The 14,636-nt window shown below is 45.4% G+C and overlaps 1 protein-coding gene across 6 annotated transcripts in view; it reads right to left on the reverse strand.

Moving 5' to 3' along the window:
• The window catches only part of LOC146830504 (ubiquitin carboxyl-terminal hydrolase CYLD-like), a 493,223-nt gene that overhangs the window by 133,919 nt on the left and 344,668 nt on the right, over window positions 1-14,636 (reverse strand). For all 6 annotated transcript variants that reach the window (XM_085604702.1, XM_085604701.1, XM_085604700.1 and 3 more), the window contains one exon: window positions 1,605-1,767. In XM_085604702.1, coding sequence (XP_085460828.1) covers window positions 1,605-1,767 — 163 coding nt within the window. The remainder of the gene's footprint in view (window positions 1-1,604; window positions 1,768-14,636) is intronic.

Below are 14,636 nucleotides of genomic sequence, written 5' to 3' on the forward strand. Positions count from 1 at the left end.
TGGATGATAGGAAACAGGAACTTTGCTAAGCTTACAGAAAAAGAACACATGTTCAAAATAATTGGCATTTGCACATTAAAATATAATCTGTTAAGTCAAATTCACCAAAAATGGCATTCTATGACTTGGTTTCCACCAAAAGGAAAATATAATTTAGATTTCTATTAAACACCTTAGCGAAATGATTGCTCAGAACTGGCATTCCATGAAACCATTTCTATGACATCACATACAACCACACAAACATGGCATTTAACAATACCAATAACATATCTATGATAAATGCTTGACACACCTTTACTCAAAGAGGCTCCTGTAGCAGTAGTCGATTATTGGTCGAAAGGCAGTAGCCTGATCCAATAATTCTTTTGCATGGATGGGAAGTAGTACTACTGGAGTTCTTTTACATACTCTTACATACCTCTTTGAATCAGGCCTGAAAGAGCCGATTAGCTAATGTTTTCAGCTTCTCACCAAACATTCTTTTATTTCTAAAAACATGCTTCCAACCTCCATCATTTTTGTGGATCTTTTTGGACAATTGTGGGCAGCAATGAAAATTTCAATAGAAGAAAAGGCAAGGAATTTAGGGAAAGATTCATAAAACCATTAAAAAAAATGATGAATTTGCAGCTCAGAGACTTTCGTCTAAGAATTAAGTGGATCTGTGAATTTATGGGGTAAGATAAATCCACAGAACCAGTGTTAAACATATTCCCAAATGACAGATTTCAATGTGAACTCATGTCTCCTTATGATTACTCCCAGTTACTATCCACATAGATGGAAATTATCACTAGAATTTAATAGCTGTTTTTTCCCCCCACGTAAATCTTTTCTTTTCTCGTAGAGTAATGCCTTGCTCAACAGCACTGTGAAATTCAAGGGAGTTCCTTCTCTTTCCTGACCAGAAAACGCACTTACACCAACATTTACCTGTGTTTTTAGTGTGGTAATGGCCATGCAAATTGTTTGTAACTACAGTGCCAAGCCAGCTGACACCCCAGTTTTCACCCATACCATAAACTTCCGTCTAAAGTGCCATCAGCGAGTCTAAAAACCTGCAGATCTTTATTCTGCGAATCGCCCCTATATATTTTTTTGTGCATCGAAGTTGAGCTTGGATCTAAAAAAAACACCTGTGTGGGCGTAATTCTGAAATGTTTTGCTGTGATCTTGTTATATTACTGGCTCATTCCAGGCATAAACCAGATAAAATCCGGCTTACTCATGGAAAGCAGGAGTAAACCAGGAGTACTACAAAGACAGTACTACTCATAGCAAAATCTTTGAGAGTCAGGCGCTGTGTGGCTAACACTAGGTGATATTGTGTAGGAGTCTACAATAATTATAACAACCAAGCAATCAAAAAGGACTTATAATGAACGGCTCATGACCCGTGAGGGTATCCAGGCGCTGGATTGCCTTGTTGGGTTGAGAACAGCTTTGCCTATTTACCTATACATAAAGGTGAATTTTACATGAGAGTAAATCAGGCCAACAAGGAATCAGAATGGAAGGCTCAGTCCACTCAAATGGTTCAGTTCATGAACTAGCAGGTACCTTGGCTACAACCATGTACGTCACAAAATTACAGGACTCACTAAATACATCCGCCTCCAGTGGCTTCGGCAGGACACCTTGGCTGGAATGGAAGCGCATGTCTGGTTGGCACGCCTGCAGCTTGACAAATAAGCCTCTTTTTGGAGGGCAGGAAAAATATTGCTTCCCTTGCCATGAGCCGTCTGTGAACCCTTTCTCTTCATCCTATGAGAAACAAATGTTTAATGGTTACCTGTACTGCTTCACTGTGTAACACCGGATTAACGCACACAGAACATTGTGATGCACAATCACAGAGTTAACCAACTTCTTTTTTTATTTCATCGCAAAGCAATTTTATGGTTCAAAGGCAGTAGAAAACAACTACTTTTAATGCTGCACACTACAGGTTTGGAAAAAAAGAGGGATACCTTTAAAGACATACTAAATCTACTTCATTTGGAATTTAACAATCCCAATGTGCCTTTATGTCACTGTAGGAAGCCGGCTCTGTATATACTATACCAAAGTAAGGTATAGTGTGCACAGAGTCCAGTGGAACCCCAAAGGCAGGAAGAGGTAAAAGTAGATAATACCCTACTCTCTTTGTGGTAGTGTGGGCGGCAGTAAGGCTTTATCAGAGGGTAGTGTTTGGCATTTATTGTACACACTCAATCAAGACATTTTATCACACACTCAAAGACTGAACTCAGACCAATTTGTTTGTATAAAAAGTATCATTTAGTTATATTTAATTCCTAGAACCAAGCAAGCCTGGCACAAGTAAGAAATTCCCTATCTCCACTGAATGGAGTGCTATGCTGTGTGCGCTACAGGGGCTGTTGGAGCCGGATGTTCCACTGGATATTTCCCTTCCTGGTGATTAGTAAGGCTGATCTGAGCAGGCCCCTGTTCTGAATGATGCATTGATATGTGGATTGAGACCCCTCTTCCCTCTAATGGATGATCATTGCTCTCAGTAGTTTGTGCACTCATGGGTAGTTGATAGGACTTTATCTTCCAGTGCCGGGGACTTTGGTTTCATTCCCTCCCTTGCCATGGGTCCTGCTTTCCTTTCCACTCCTTTCCCCGAAAGAGTTTCCCATGTTTGGTGTTTTCATTAAAATGTTTGATTTTTTATTTTTTTTTACACTCAAATTCATGTGATGTGGTGGAGTGAAGCCACACGAAATGTGATCATGTACTTTGTTGCATGGCGCATAATTGCAGTTATGATGCACCATAATGTGTTAGTACGGCTTTATGGATGGAAGGTGCAGATGCTATGGCTGACGGGATATGTTGACAGCTATTATTGTTGTTGTTTATGTTCATTGATGTGATCATGCCGCTATGCTATTGATTTCTTATCTTGACTTTATGGTTACCTACTGGTTCTGTAAAATGCTATCAACGTTGTTATATTGTTTCTCTACATGTATACAAAAGAACTAAAACCTTTAATAAACAATTCAAACAAAAAAAAGCCTGACACAAGTAAGTGTAAATGGTACTTTTCAAGGCAAGTTGAACAATACAAGCAATCTGAATGAAAATGACTTTGTTACAGGTTTGTAAATACTTCGAATACAGTTGAAATTACTGTTATATTACTTCTTAGAACAATTTTCACAAGAAAGCAGTTCAATGCAGTCCTGTGGAAGAAAACAATGTTATCGACTGAACGGTAAGTACTTAGGTTAGGAGTTCGCATTCTGGGGTTAGAATCATGGTTCCCCTAGGGTCGAGGATGCACTCTCAACGCACCCACAGCGGCACTAGGGCGGCCGGGTGCAGAGTCCTGTGGCCCAATGTTATCCAATGGGGGATAGGGGACCTCCGGTTGGTGGCTGCTCACGAGCAGGCCACAGGGTTGTGGGAGCAAAGCTCCTGGACTTAAGCTCAGGGCAAAGGGGGATCTGAGTTAGCACACAAGCTGCACCCACCGCGGCATAGGGGCGGACTGGTGCAGGGGGCTGTTTTAGCGTAGGGTGCCCCTATTGTTTTCAATGAGGATTGGTGGTTTTGGTTTTTGGCTGCAGGCTCGGTCCAGGAAGATGTCCGGGAGGAACCAACAGCTAGGCAGGTAAGTTGGAAGGCTCAGGTTCTCTTCTACAGGGTGCAGGGCGACTGGATGCAGGGGTGTCTTTTGAGGTTGTATTTCCCCTTATCGGGTCACTTGAGGTTGGGGGGGGGGGGTCTCTGTGCAGGCTGCAGGCAACGTCGGGGAGTCCTGGAGGGGTCAACCCACGGTGGACTTGGACTCTGGAGTGCTGCGTGACCTCGCTGGGATCGGTGGACCACTCGGACTCGGGCGGTAGGCATCGGGTGCAGTAGTGGTTCCCAGCGTGGGTTTCTTTGTCCTCAGCAGGCTCTGAGTCTTTCTTGGCTGTTTGTTTTTAATGGAGCTGCTGTTTACAGGAGATCCGGTCTTTGTGGAGGGTAATCAGTCCTCCCAGGGGTTCTGGAGGTCGCTGGCTGCAGGACAAGGCGACTTTTGGCACAGGATCTCTGGAAACTGCAGACGGGCCGGTAGGGCTGGGGCCAAGTCAGTTGTTCTCTGCAGTCTCCTCTGCTGGGCGTCTTCTTTCGTCCTTCTTCTTCGTAGGTTGAGGGAATCTGTCTTCTTGGTTCAGGGCTGCCCCCTAAATACAGTATTTAAGGGGTGCTTTAGGGGTCTCGAGGTCAGTAGCCAATGGGCTACTGACCTTATGGTGACTACACCTGTGGTGCGCTCACCCCACGTGGGGGAGTGGGCACAATCCCTAATCCTGATTGAAGAGTGTCTGCCATCTGCAAGATGTCGGGCACTGAAGAGTGGACTTCACCTTGCCTCCCCCACCTGAGGGGTGGGGTTGGCAGAGGTGGGGACACCTTCTGGGCTGCTCTAAGTTTTCCGGCCTTTCTTTCCGCCAAAAAGGAGGGGAGATAGGAAGGGGCCTGCTCCTGATAGCAGGAGAGGCTGGGGGTTGCGTTATAAAGGCGGCAAGGCCTTTGAAGCTCCCCTGCCACAGATGGCTCATCCTGGCCTGGTCTGACCACCTCTGCCCAGGAAAGGCTTTGTTTTTAGGCTCAGTAAGCGAAGGCTTCCACCCCAGGGGTCCAGAAAATTGTCTTGTGGTGCTGGCTAGTGTTTACCAGTCAGGGAACCCACCAGAGGCTGGTCGTGTTTCAGGGGGCATGTCTAGGTGTCCTCGGAGTACATTGTATAATAAATCTTACACTGGTATCATTTTGGGTTTATTGTGCTGAGAAGTTTGATCCCAGAATTGAGTAAAGTCATTATGGTGCTGTGGAGTTGGTAATGACAAACTCCCAGACCATACACTCTATATGGCGATACTGCACTTACAATGTCGAAGAATGGACTTAGACTACGTAGGGGTACAGGGCTCATGCACCTATACCCTCACCATTGGCATCGTGAACCCAGCTAGAGGGATGGCTGACTATGCCATAGGCAGTGGGTTGTAGGCATGACACACAGGTATGTATGCTATGTTGACTCTTCACTTTTCTCTGCACCAATACATGCAGCCTGCAATGGAATTGTGTGTGTGTGTTAAGGTACACCTCAAAGGGTGGCGCAATATGTGCTGCAGCCCTTAGAGGCCTTCCCTGGCCACAGTGCCCTTGGTACCCATGGTACTTTTTACAAGCGACTTACATGTGGCCAGAGAGGTGCCAATTGGGGGTACAAAGGTACAGTTTTGGGAAAGAACACAGGTTCTGGCCGCTGACTGGCAGGGACCCAGGGTACATCAAGTCAAAGTGCATCAGACATCTGGCAGAAATTGGGGAGGTTACTGCAACAGAAACCCAGCTTCCAACAGTCACATATCATGTAAGCACATTAAATCACATCTAAATATTTATTTTCACAAACATTACTGTTTGTACACACCAATGTCCTAATCATCCTTCATTTTAGCTAAACTGTGAGGGGAAATTAGGGTTTTTCCATGCTGGGAGATCACATTTGTAGTTGGATGGAATTACAATCAGTTTAGTGAACAAATTAAATCATTTTCTAGGTCTATCAAAAGTTAGGATCAATACAACGATCTTGAATAATAGGAAAAATTTCACCAATAGCTGATATAGTTCTTCTAAAAAGAGGTGCATACGGGCCCTTGGTTTTGTTCTTGTAATATGCTCCACTGACCTTTTCTGTATTTTTTTTAGCTTAACAAACCTCATTGGAGGAACCGTATATTATCGATTTCTGTACTTCAATTCCAGGAGAACAATAACTGATTTTTAATTGTCTGTTGGTTCTGATAAAGGAATATTCCTGACCAGCTTATGCTAATAGTTACATGGCCATCACATGTGTGACAGGTCTTAATCAAAAATGAACTCCAGGTCATAGAGTCTGTAAACAATATCATCATTTTTACAAACCGGACGACTACCCAATGGGCGCCCTAGCCTGTAAAGCACAATACTGTAATATTCAGTGGTGGACAAATTAGTCTGGTGAGAGAAAGGTTCTCAAAGATTTCCCTAAATTCAGATAATCAGCGATAAGGCATAGTGTAAGGGGTAGGGAATTACAAATATTTGCAGCAGCGAAGGACTGACCATCAGCCCTACATCTGCAAATATTGAGAGGAACTAAAAGCAGATGCAGAGCGAGGGAGTACACTGGATGATAAGGGATCATTAGAATGTGTACATATGCAGGGCTTTGATCAGAGGTAGATTTGAGCCAAATACAGACACTCTTGAATACAATGCAGTTATTAACACGGAATGGAGAAATTCAATCATGGGGAGAGATAGGGGCCAATCGAGGAAGGCCATGCAACGGTCTTGCTGGCTCATTTTGCATAAATTGTAATTTGTAGAACTAGCACTTTGTAAGTGTCAAATAAAGTGCATTACAATAGTCTAAACTGGTGCCCACTATTGCATGAATGGCTGTGAAGTGAAAGGATAACAGCGAAAGGAGATGCATTTTTGTTAACATCCTAAAATGAAAATGCAGAAAGAAGTAGGTTTTTCAATCTGTGCAACGCAATTCAATTTGTCATCCCAAAATTTTACTGGGATAAGGCAGAACCCCATCATTGGACCAGACAACTGAGGATGCTTCTTTAATTAAAAACCTCACTTTTGTTAGATTTAAGCTTCAAAACATTTTCACTCGTCCATGAAGCTACCATAAACAAAGACAACATTTTTCTTGAGCCGCACCTGTGTCTCATTCTAACAGAAGAATAATCTGGGTATAGTCTATGTACGTCACAACATATTAGTTATCTGATACCTGTGTTGACTACAGAAAGACAATACATGGGTTTATATCCCTTTAAGAATATGCCATATTCTTTCACAGAATTCTTTCCCTAGGTAAGTTTGGGATGAACTAACTGGATTATGAAAGCAAGTTTCTTCCTGCGTGCGTGGTAAACAAGCTGCATATTACCCACATACACTTTTACGTCAACATTACACTTGAGCATTAAATGCAGAATGCCTACTTCATGGTTTGTACTGTTCTATTGAGAACATTCACAACGTAGAAGCATAAATTGTTTCTTGAATTTAGCAAAGGATGCAGGAAAATAATGGAACATGAATCCCTTATACATTATTCCTATTGAGCCACAAATTGTGTTGTGGATTTCTCTGATTTTTGTGGACAAAATGTTGTTCATGCTCTACTGCAAAATTGAAACCCTCCTTTATCTATCCTTACGATCACATTAAAAAAACAGAACAGCAATCATTTCAAAGGTTAGTAGAGCATAGGCAATAATTTAGGCAATACTTTCAAAGGTAAGTAGAATGAAGTCAATAATTTCAAAGGATAGAGTGTAGGTAATCATTTCAACGGTTAGTAGAGTGTAGGTATTCATTTCAAAAGTCAGTAGAGTGTAGGCAATCATTTTAAAGGTTAGTAGAGTGTAGGCAATCATTTCAAAGGTTAGTAGAGTATAGGCAATCATTTCAAAGGTTAGTAGAGTATAGGCAATCATTTCAAAGGTTACCAGAGTGTAGTTAATCATTTCAAAGGTTAGCAGAGTAGAGTTAATCATTTCAAAGGTTAGTAGAGTGTAGGCAATCATTTCAAAGGTTGCCAGAGTGTAGGTAATCAATTCAAAGGTTAGCCGAGCAGAGGTAATCATTTCGAAAGGTTAGCATAGTGTAGATAATCGATTCGATTTTGAAAACTTTATTCGGTGTGTTTAAAACAAATATAGAAGTATACATAGATAAAACCTAGATGCATTACACATAGGTAGCATGAAAGTTATAAAAGATTGTACAAAGTAATACTTAATATTCAACAGGGAAACAAAGTCGGTCATGTCTGAAAGTACTTAGAAATGTTTAAAAGGAGTACAATCTCTATTTAAACACTTGGTTGAGTCGTCCCTATAATGAAACAGCGATGCTTTTACGTATGTTAATTGCATTCATAATAAAAAGTGATACATTGAGACAAATCCTAGCATCATTTAATTCAGACAAGTATTTTAGGGCAGCAATATGCGATCCATTACCATATGGAAGCAGAAGTGTTTTAGGTAATACCTTCTAAAACCAGAATAAAAAGCACAAAACAACAAAGTGCACAGTGGTTTGCTTACTCTGTCTATCACACGGACAAGGAGTTGAATCCGGGGGGGCAAATTTTCATGTTGGGGAAGGCAACAAGGTGGTGGACAATTCCCAATCTGAATTGAACTAGTGCAATACGATGCATGAGATTAGGGGCAGACGTCCTCCATCATATTTCATAAGCCTTAAGACATTTCACCACACACAACCTGAGAGACTTATCAAAATCCGCATAGGATATCACTCTTGAATTGGATTTCGTTCTCTGTGAAATATTAAAAATACTGCCCGTTGAGGTAAAAACCCGCCTAGCAATGTTGAGCACTGTCACGTCAAAAACCCTGCGACAGGAGATTAAGCATAACAACACTGCCAACTTGGCAGACAATTCCTTTCTTGACAAAAAATAATTGCGTTGCCAAGACTTGAAAAGGTGAAGCACTTTGCTAACATCCCACAATGATGACTATCGCAGCTCCGGAGCCAGGGCCAAACAGATCCCTTTCATCAGTTTGCACACGAGTGGGTATTCCCCGACAATAATGTCTTGGATTGGCAAATGACCTGCTGAAATGGCTGACCGATACACATTAATTGTTTGATAAGCTAGGCCTAAGAAGCCAGTAAAGCAAAGGATCCTCAGTGAGTTCAAGACACCAATAAACGCATGTGGACCATGCGGACATGCATCTCTTTGTTGTTCCATCTGCCCAGGCCGTGGCCAATATATTTTCAGCCTCTTGTGAAAGCCCCAGGATTCGCCAACATTCCCTGCAATCCACCACACCATGAAAGACATTCTCCCTTGCAGAATGAGGGGGTGATAGTTGCCCAGAGGATCCCGAAGGAGACCTGGTGTGTGGGGTAGAAGGATTGGAGAATCCCAGGAAAGTTCCAGTCGAAATGGAAACCAGACTTGAGATCTATAATATGGCGGGATCAGAACCATGGCGACTTGTTGACATCACAGCTGTGTCGAGAGGCGCATAATCATAGCAAAATGGAGAAAAGCGTACCCTTTCTCTGCCGACCAATTCTGAAGGAAGGCGTCCTTTGCCGCCGCTAGTGGGTCCGGCTTCCAACTGAAATATCTTTTTTTTTTTTTTTTTTTTAAACATTTATTTATAAATTTTTAGCAGGGTAAACAGTGCGGTACATCAAGAATAAGTGCACATCTGATACATAGCAGGATTACATATAGCCCATCTCAGGGCCAGTGCCTAGAGGCCTACATACAAAAAAAAAAAAAAAAGAAGAAGAACTCAATGCCTCGTACATGAACATGTCCACATTTGCGGAAAGTCATTTGGGGACAAGTTAAATCAGGGTCGTCAGCGCAGCAGCACCTTCACAGTGTGTATTCATATAATACAACAATTCCCCGTGGACGTCCAATGAGTCCCGCCCCCCGCAAGCCTCTTTATTGCAGAAAGTAGCCCCGTAACATAATATGCTCGCCCTGCACTAGAGATATAGCATACTCTGAGACACATCGGAGATAGGAATACCAATGGGCAACAACACACGAGAATTACCCCACCCCACACTACCCGCCACATCGCCACAAGGCCCTCGAGCCAATAGCCAGCGCAGCGCCATAGTCGAGTACCCCATTAGGGGAGAGCATCCACAAGCCCTTGTAAGGCAAGGAGATGTGGTCCATCATCAAATACCCAGTACATGTGCGCTGCATACCGCAGCTTTCCCCGAATGGAGGGGAAATAGGAAGGGGGGGACCGACCAACGCTGAATACCGAAGCACCGGAGACAGCGGTAGCACGGTGCGTTCCTCTCCCGCCAGCTCCAGAAGGATCAGCGAGGTACCAGAAATTAGGAAGCCAACATATGCCTATGTTGTGGAAGTGTCACTAATGGGATGTTGTAGTAAGCATGCCTGCAGCGGGCCCCAAATATCCCGCGGGCGGGAAGAGTGTGGAAGTAGTTCAGCGTAAGCGTGAAGTTGATCCTGCCAAAATATCATATCAGACAGCCAGTCCTTAAAAGAGACAAATCTACGACTTGGGGAGGGAATATGCGCAGTATACCCCACAGGGCCACCAGGGGGATCTGGGAATCGGTAGCAGGACCATAGCATCCAGAGCCTCAAACATGTGGCCCCAATAGGCATGAACCTCCGAGCATTCCCAAGCCAGATGCAGGAAGTCCGCATTGTCCCTCCCGCACCTTTCGCACCTATTTGTATCCCGCAACCCAAATTTGTGGAGCTTAACTGGGGTATGATAGCTACGGTGCAGGAATCTATAATGGATCAGTCGGAGCCTGCAGTTAGAGGAGATTTGCTCTGTTTGTTTGCAACAAAACAACCATTGATCATCTGGAATATCTTGTCCCAGTGCCTGCGCCCACTTAGCTCGCGCTGCACTCGGAGGGTACTCAACATCACTATATAGCAATGGTATAGAGTGGACACAAGGTGAGACACAGAGGGTGTAGAGGGGCCAGTGTCGCCGGCTCAGAAGGAAAGGATGGGGTGCAGGGCTGAACACCATGTCGGAGACGTACATACAAAAATGTTTCCATGACGGACGGCGGCGGCTCAGGGCACAGCTGTGGGAGTGTGCAGAATTTACCACTGGTATACAGGTCTCCCCAGCAGTGGAGCTTCCTTGCGCGTGCTACCTTCTTAAAGACACCCTCCTGTAGCAGGGACACATCAGGATGACATGTGAGCGGAAGAAGGGGGGAATATAAGCAAGGGGCTTGCATATGGTCCCGAATACGGGACCAGGCCATAATCGTGCAGTTCACTGAGGAGGGGCTGCGCGTCCGAGGGGAGACAACGGCGAGTAGAGCACCATCCAGCGGAGTGGGATCAGCCAGCCAATGTTCTGTGGCAACATGGGGGGTGTATCGAGGCTGATGGAACCAGTAATGAGCGTAATGGGCCTGAGCACTGATATAATACAGCTCGAAGTTGGGTACGTCAAACCCGCCTTGGGAATAGGGCCGCATAAGAGTGTCCCATTGAACATGTGGCTGCTTACCACCCCAGACCAGACGTATCAGTTCCGACCGCAGCGCAGCAAAAAAATGACGACCAGGATCATATGGAATATTGATGAAAAGGTATAAGAATTTGGGAAGGATCACCATTTTTATAAAGGACACTCGTCCAGCCATGGAAAGTGGAAGGGCAATCCATCGAGTGATACAATTCGTGATGTGTTACATTGCACACCCATAATTCGCTCTCATCAACTCGTCCCGGTCCGCCAGTACCCGGATACCCAAATATTTAACCTCAGAATCACACCATTTAATCGGATAATCCATGTCAAAGGGAGAAACAGCGCTAGTCAAGGGGAATAACATTGACTTGGTCCAGTTAATATGAATACCAGAGTAGCCGCCAAATTTAATAAATTACCGCAATAGGGAGTTAAGGTTATTTTTTGGGTCCTTAACATATAAGGTGACATCATCCGCATATAGTGAAATGAGGATCGGTCGCAGTAGGCACCGAAGGCCCAAATGATTGTAGTACTGTCGTACTTTCGCCGCTAACGGTTCCATAATCAAGGCGAACAGGAGGGGAGACAGCGGACATCCCTGTCGCGTGCCACGGGATAATGAAAAGGAAGAGGAGGTATGGCCATTAATTAAGACCCTAGAGGTGGGAGCGGTGTATAATAAACGAATCCAGGAAATGAAACCTGCAGGTAAGCCCATATTCTGTAAGATAGTGAAGGGGTAGTCCCATTCCACAGAATCGAAGGCCCTGGAGGCATCTAAGAACACCGCCAACAACGGTAGTCTAGGGTCCACCGCTTGTAAAATGGAGAACAGTGTTCTGAGATTGTGGGACGTGGCTCTTCCGGGGATAAAGCCAGACTGGTCCGGCAGCACCAGTTTATCCATAAGAAGACGGAAGCGGTTAGTCAGCAGTTTAGCCAAGATTTTGGTGTCTGGGTTGATAAGAGAAAGCAGCCTATACGACTCGCATTTATCTGACGGCTTGCCAGGCTTCAGCAACGACGTAATCAACGCCTCTCTCATCGTCGCGGGCAGGGCCTGCGCCTTCTGGGCCTCGTAGAAAACCTCCTTCAAAACTGGAAGTAATTGATCTATGTACGCTTTATAAAAATCAATAGGGAGGCCGTCTGAATCCGGCGCCCTCCCAGACGCTGTCTGCATTATGGCCTCCCGTATTTCATCATCCTCGAAGGGTGCCGCCAGGAATTCACGCTGAGAATCACCCAGCCAACCAAGAGTTATATCCTGCAGGTAAGGGGTAAAATCTGGAGGAGAAGAGCGCTGTGAGCTATACAGCTCCTTGTAATATTTCACAAAGACATCAAGTATACTGAGACTGTCCCTGTGTCTATTGCCATCGCCGTCCACCACATCCAGCACATAAGTAGAGAACCTGGGTTGTCGAACGGTGCTCGCCAAAGCCCTCCCAGGCCTCTCCCCCTCCCCGTACCTACGGGCAGTAAAATACTTGCCTCGAAACTTCACCTCCCGAGCCGCAGTATGAGTATAATCCGTGAGTTTTTCGTGGAGGGTAGCTCGTTGAGCGTTAGAGTTAGCTTCCCACATATTAACATCTAACTGCCTGATCTCCAGCTCCAGACCACGCAGCCTGTTTCTAATGTCGCGTAGAACTCCAAAACTTTTGGATATACAAACGCCCCTGACCGTGACCTTGAAGGCCTCCCAAAATATACCCATATCATCGACAGTACCTTCATTTCTTTCCAGGAAGGCAGCGATCTCCTCCCCCAGCTCCGCATGAAACACCGCATCATGCAGTGCCTCTGGAACGAGCCTCCAACAGCGGGGAGTAGCAATAGAGTTAGGGGGTAGCAATTCAAGGTATACAGGTGCATGTTCAGAATGTGTGCGGGCCAGGTGAGAGACACGGCGGATCCATGGCGCAACCCCACGAGAGCAGATCCAGTAGTCCAGCCGGGACCACGTGGAGTGACCCGCTGTATAGAAGGTGCCCTCTTTAGTAGTGGGATGTACGTATCGCCACGCAACAACGAGCCCATGGTGATTGAATAAGCCGACGAGAGTATTAGTATAATGGTGGGGAAGAGGATTAGAGCGGTCCATGGAGGGGCACAGAGCAGTGTTGAAGTCCCCTCCCCATAGAACATGCGTGGAGCCTATCTTTAGTATTTGACCCCAGAGGGCAGAGAAATAGCCTGGATCATCTATGTTAGGACCATAACTGCAAACAAGCGTAACAGACTGCGTCGCTAGCGTGCCCCAGAGTAGACAGCTACGGCCGGCGGAGTCACTATATGTTCCCCCCACAATAAATGGTGTGTTGTTTTTTATGAGAATGAATGTGCCACGGGAGTATGTGGAGTAGGACGAATAGACACATGTAGAGGCCCATTTAGTACCAAAGAAGGGAAGGTGCCGAGGATCCATATGTGTTTCCTGGAGCAGGGCTATGTGAATGTGATGCCTATCTAGGTACGCTAATATCTGACGGCGCTTCCGAGGTTCACGGAGCCCCCGACGTTGCACGTGAGCAGTTTGAGACATGAAGAGTCGTGATGCCTCATCTATGTGGGCAGAGTAATGAAGAGCGCTGAAGCTGTAAGTTCCGCAGGAACACGTGACCGGTTACGCCTACCAGCTCCTGCGCAGCCACATCTGTCCCCCAACCGCACAAACATCCAAAACAAAAGCCAACACATACCTTCCTGCCTACAACTAAACATTGATGTACACCATCCCTATAGGGAGTTAATAACACCCAACCCACCCCCACCGGCACCCCAAACGTGCCGGCATAGTATAGCCCACCCAGAAAGATAGCCAATGGCCAACAGTCTTTTGCAACCAACTGCAGCCAGCATGAAGAGAACGTCATGTGGCAGAAGCAGCAGAAAACAATACCAAACAGCATGGGGGAATTCCCTTAGGAGGGCGCTAGGGGACAGTACTCCCTTCTCGTACCCAACTCCAGCCACATCTCAGCCCATGAGTGTCACCCCATGATGGACAAGAGTGGCGCTTAACAGGAAGGGTGCTTGGCAGAGCAGCTATTCGTATACCTACACTGCATGCAACAAACAATGCAGACAGGCCGGGTAGACCTCAATCTGAAGCGCAATGTCTTAGGACGCTGAATTAGTCAATTGTCTATTCAGGGGCGGCGGGCCGTTAAATGCCAGACAGAGAAACAAATAAACACTACCATAAAGGTGTCATAGTTATTAACAGTGGCCCACCATGTAAGGAACACACATTATAGAACACTGAGCAATACCCGTGAGGGGGCAACCCCGTCCAAGGCTAACCAAGCAGAGGGGAAGAAGATCTGGAGGAACTGCCCTGCAGAGGAGATCGCCTCGATATGGACTTCAGAAAGTCTTCGACCTGCTGAGGGTTGGTGCAGAAGATCTGTTTCCCCTTATACGTAATCCGTAGCCATGCAGGGTACAAGAGGGCGTATTCAATCTGTGCGTTGCGAAGTTTTTGCTTGACGGCAAGGAACTTTCGGCGCGCCTCTTGCACCGTTGAGGTGAAGTCTGGATATATTG

The sequence above is a fragment of the Triturus cristatus genome, chromosome 5_1 (assembly GCF_964204655.1).
Source record: "Triturus cristatus chromosome 5_1, aTriCri1.1, whole genome shotgun sequence".
Lineage (NCBI taxonomy): Eukaryota > Metazoa > Chordata > Amphibia > Caudata > Salamandridae > Triturus > Triturus cristatus.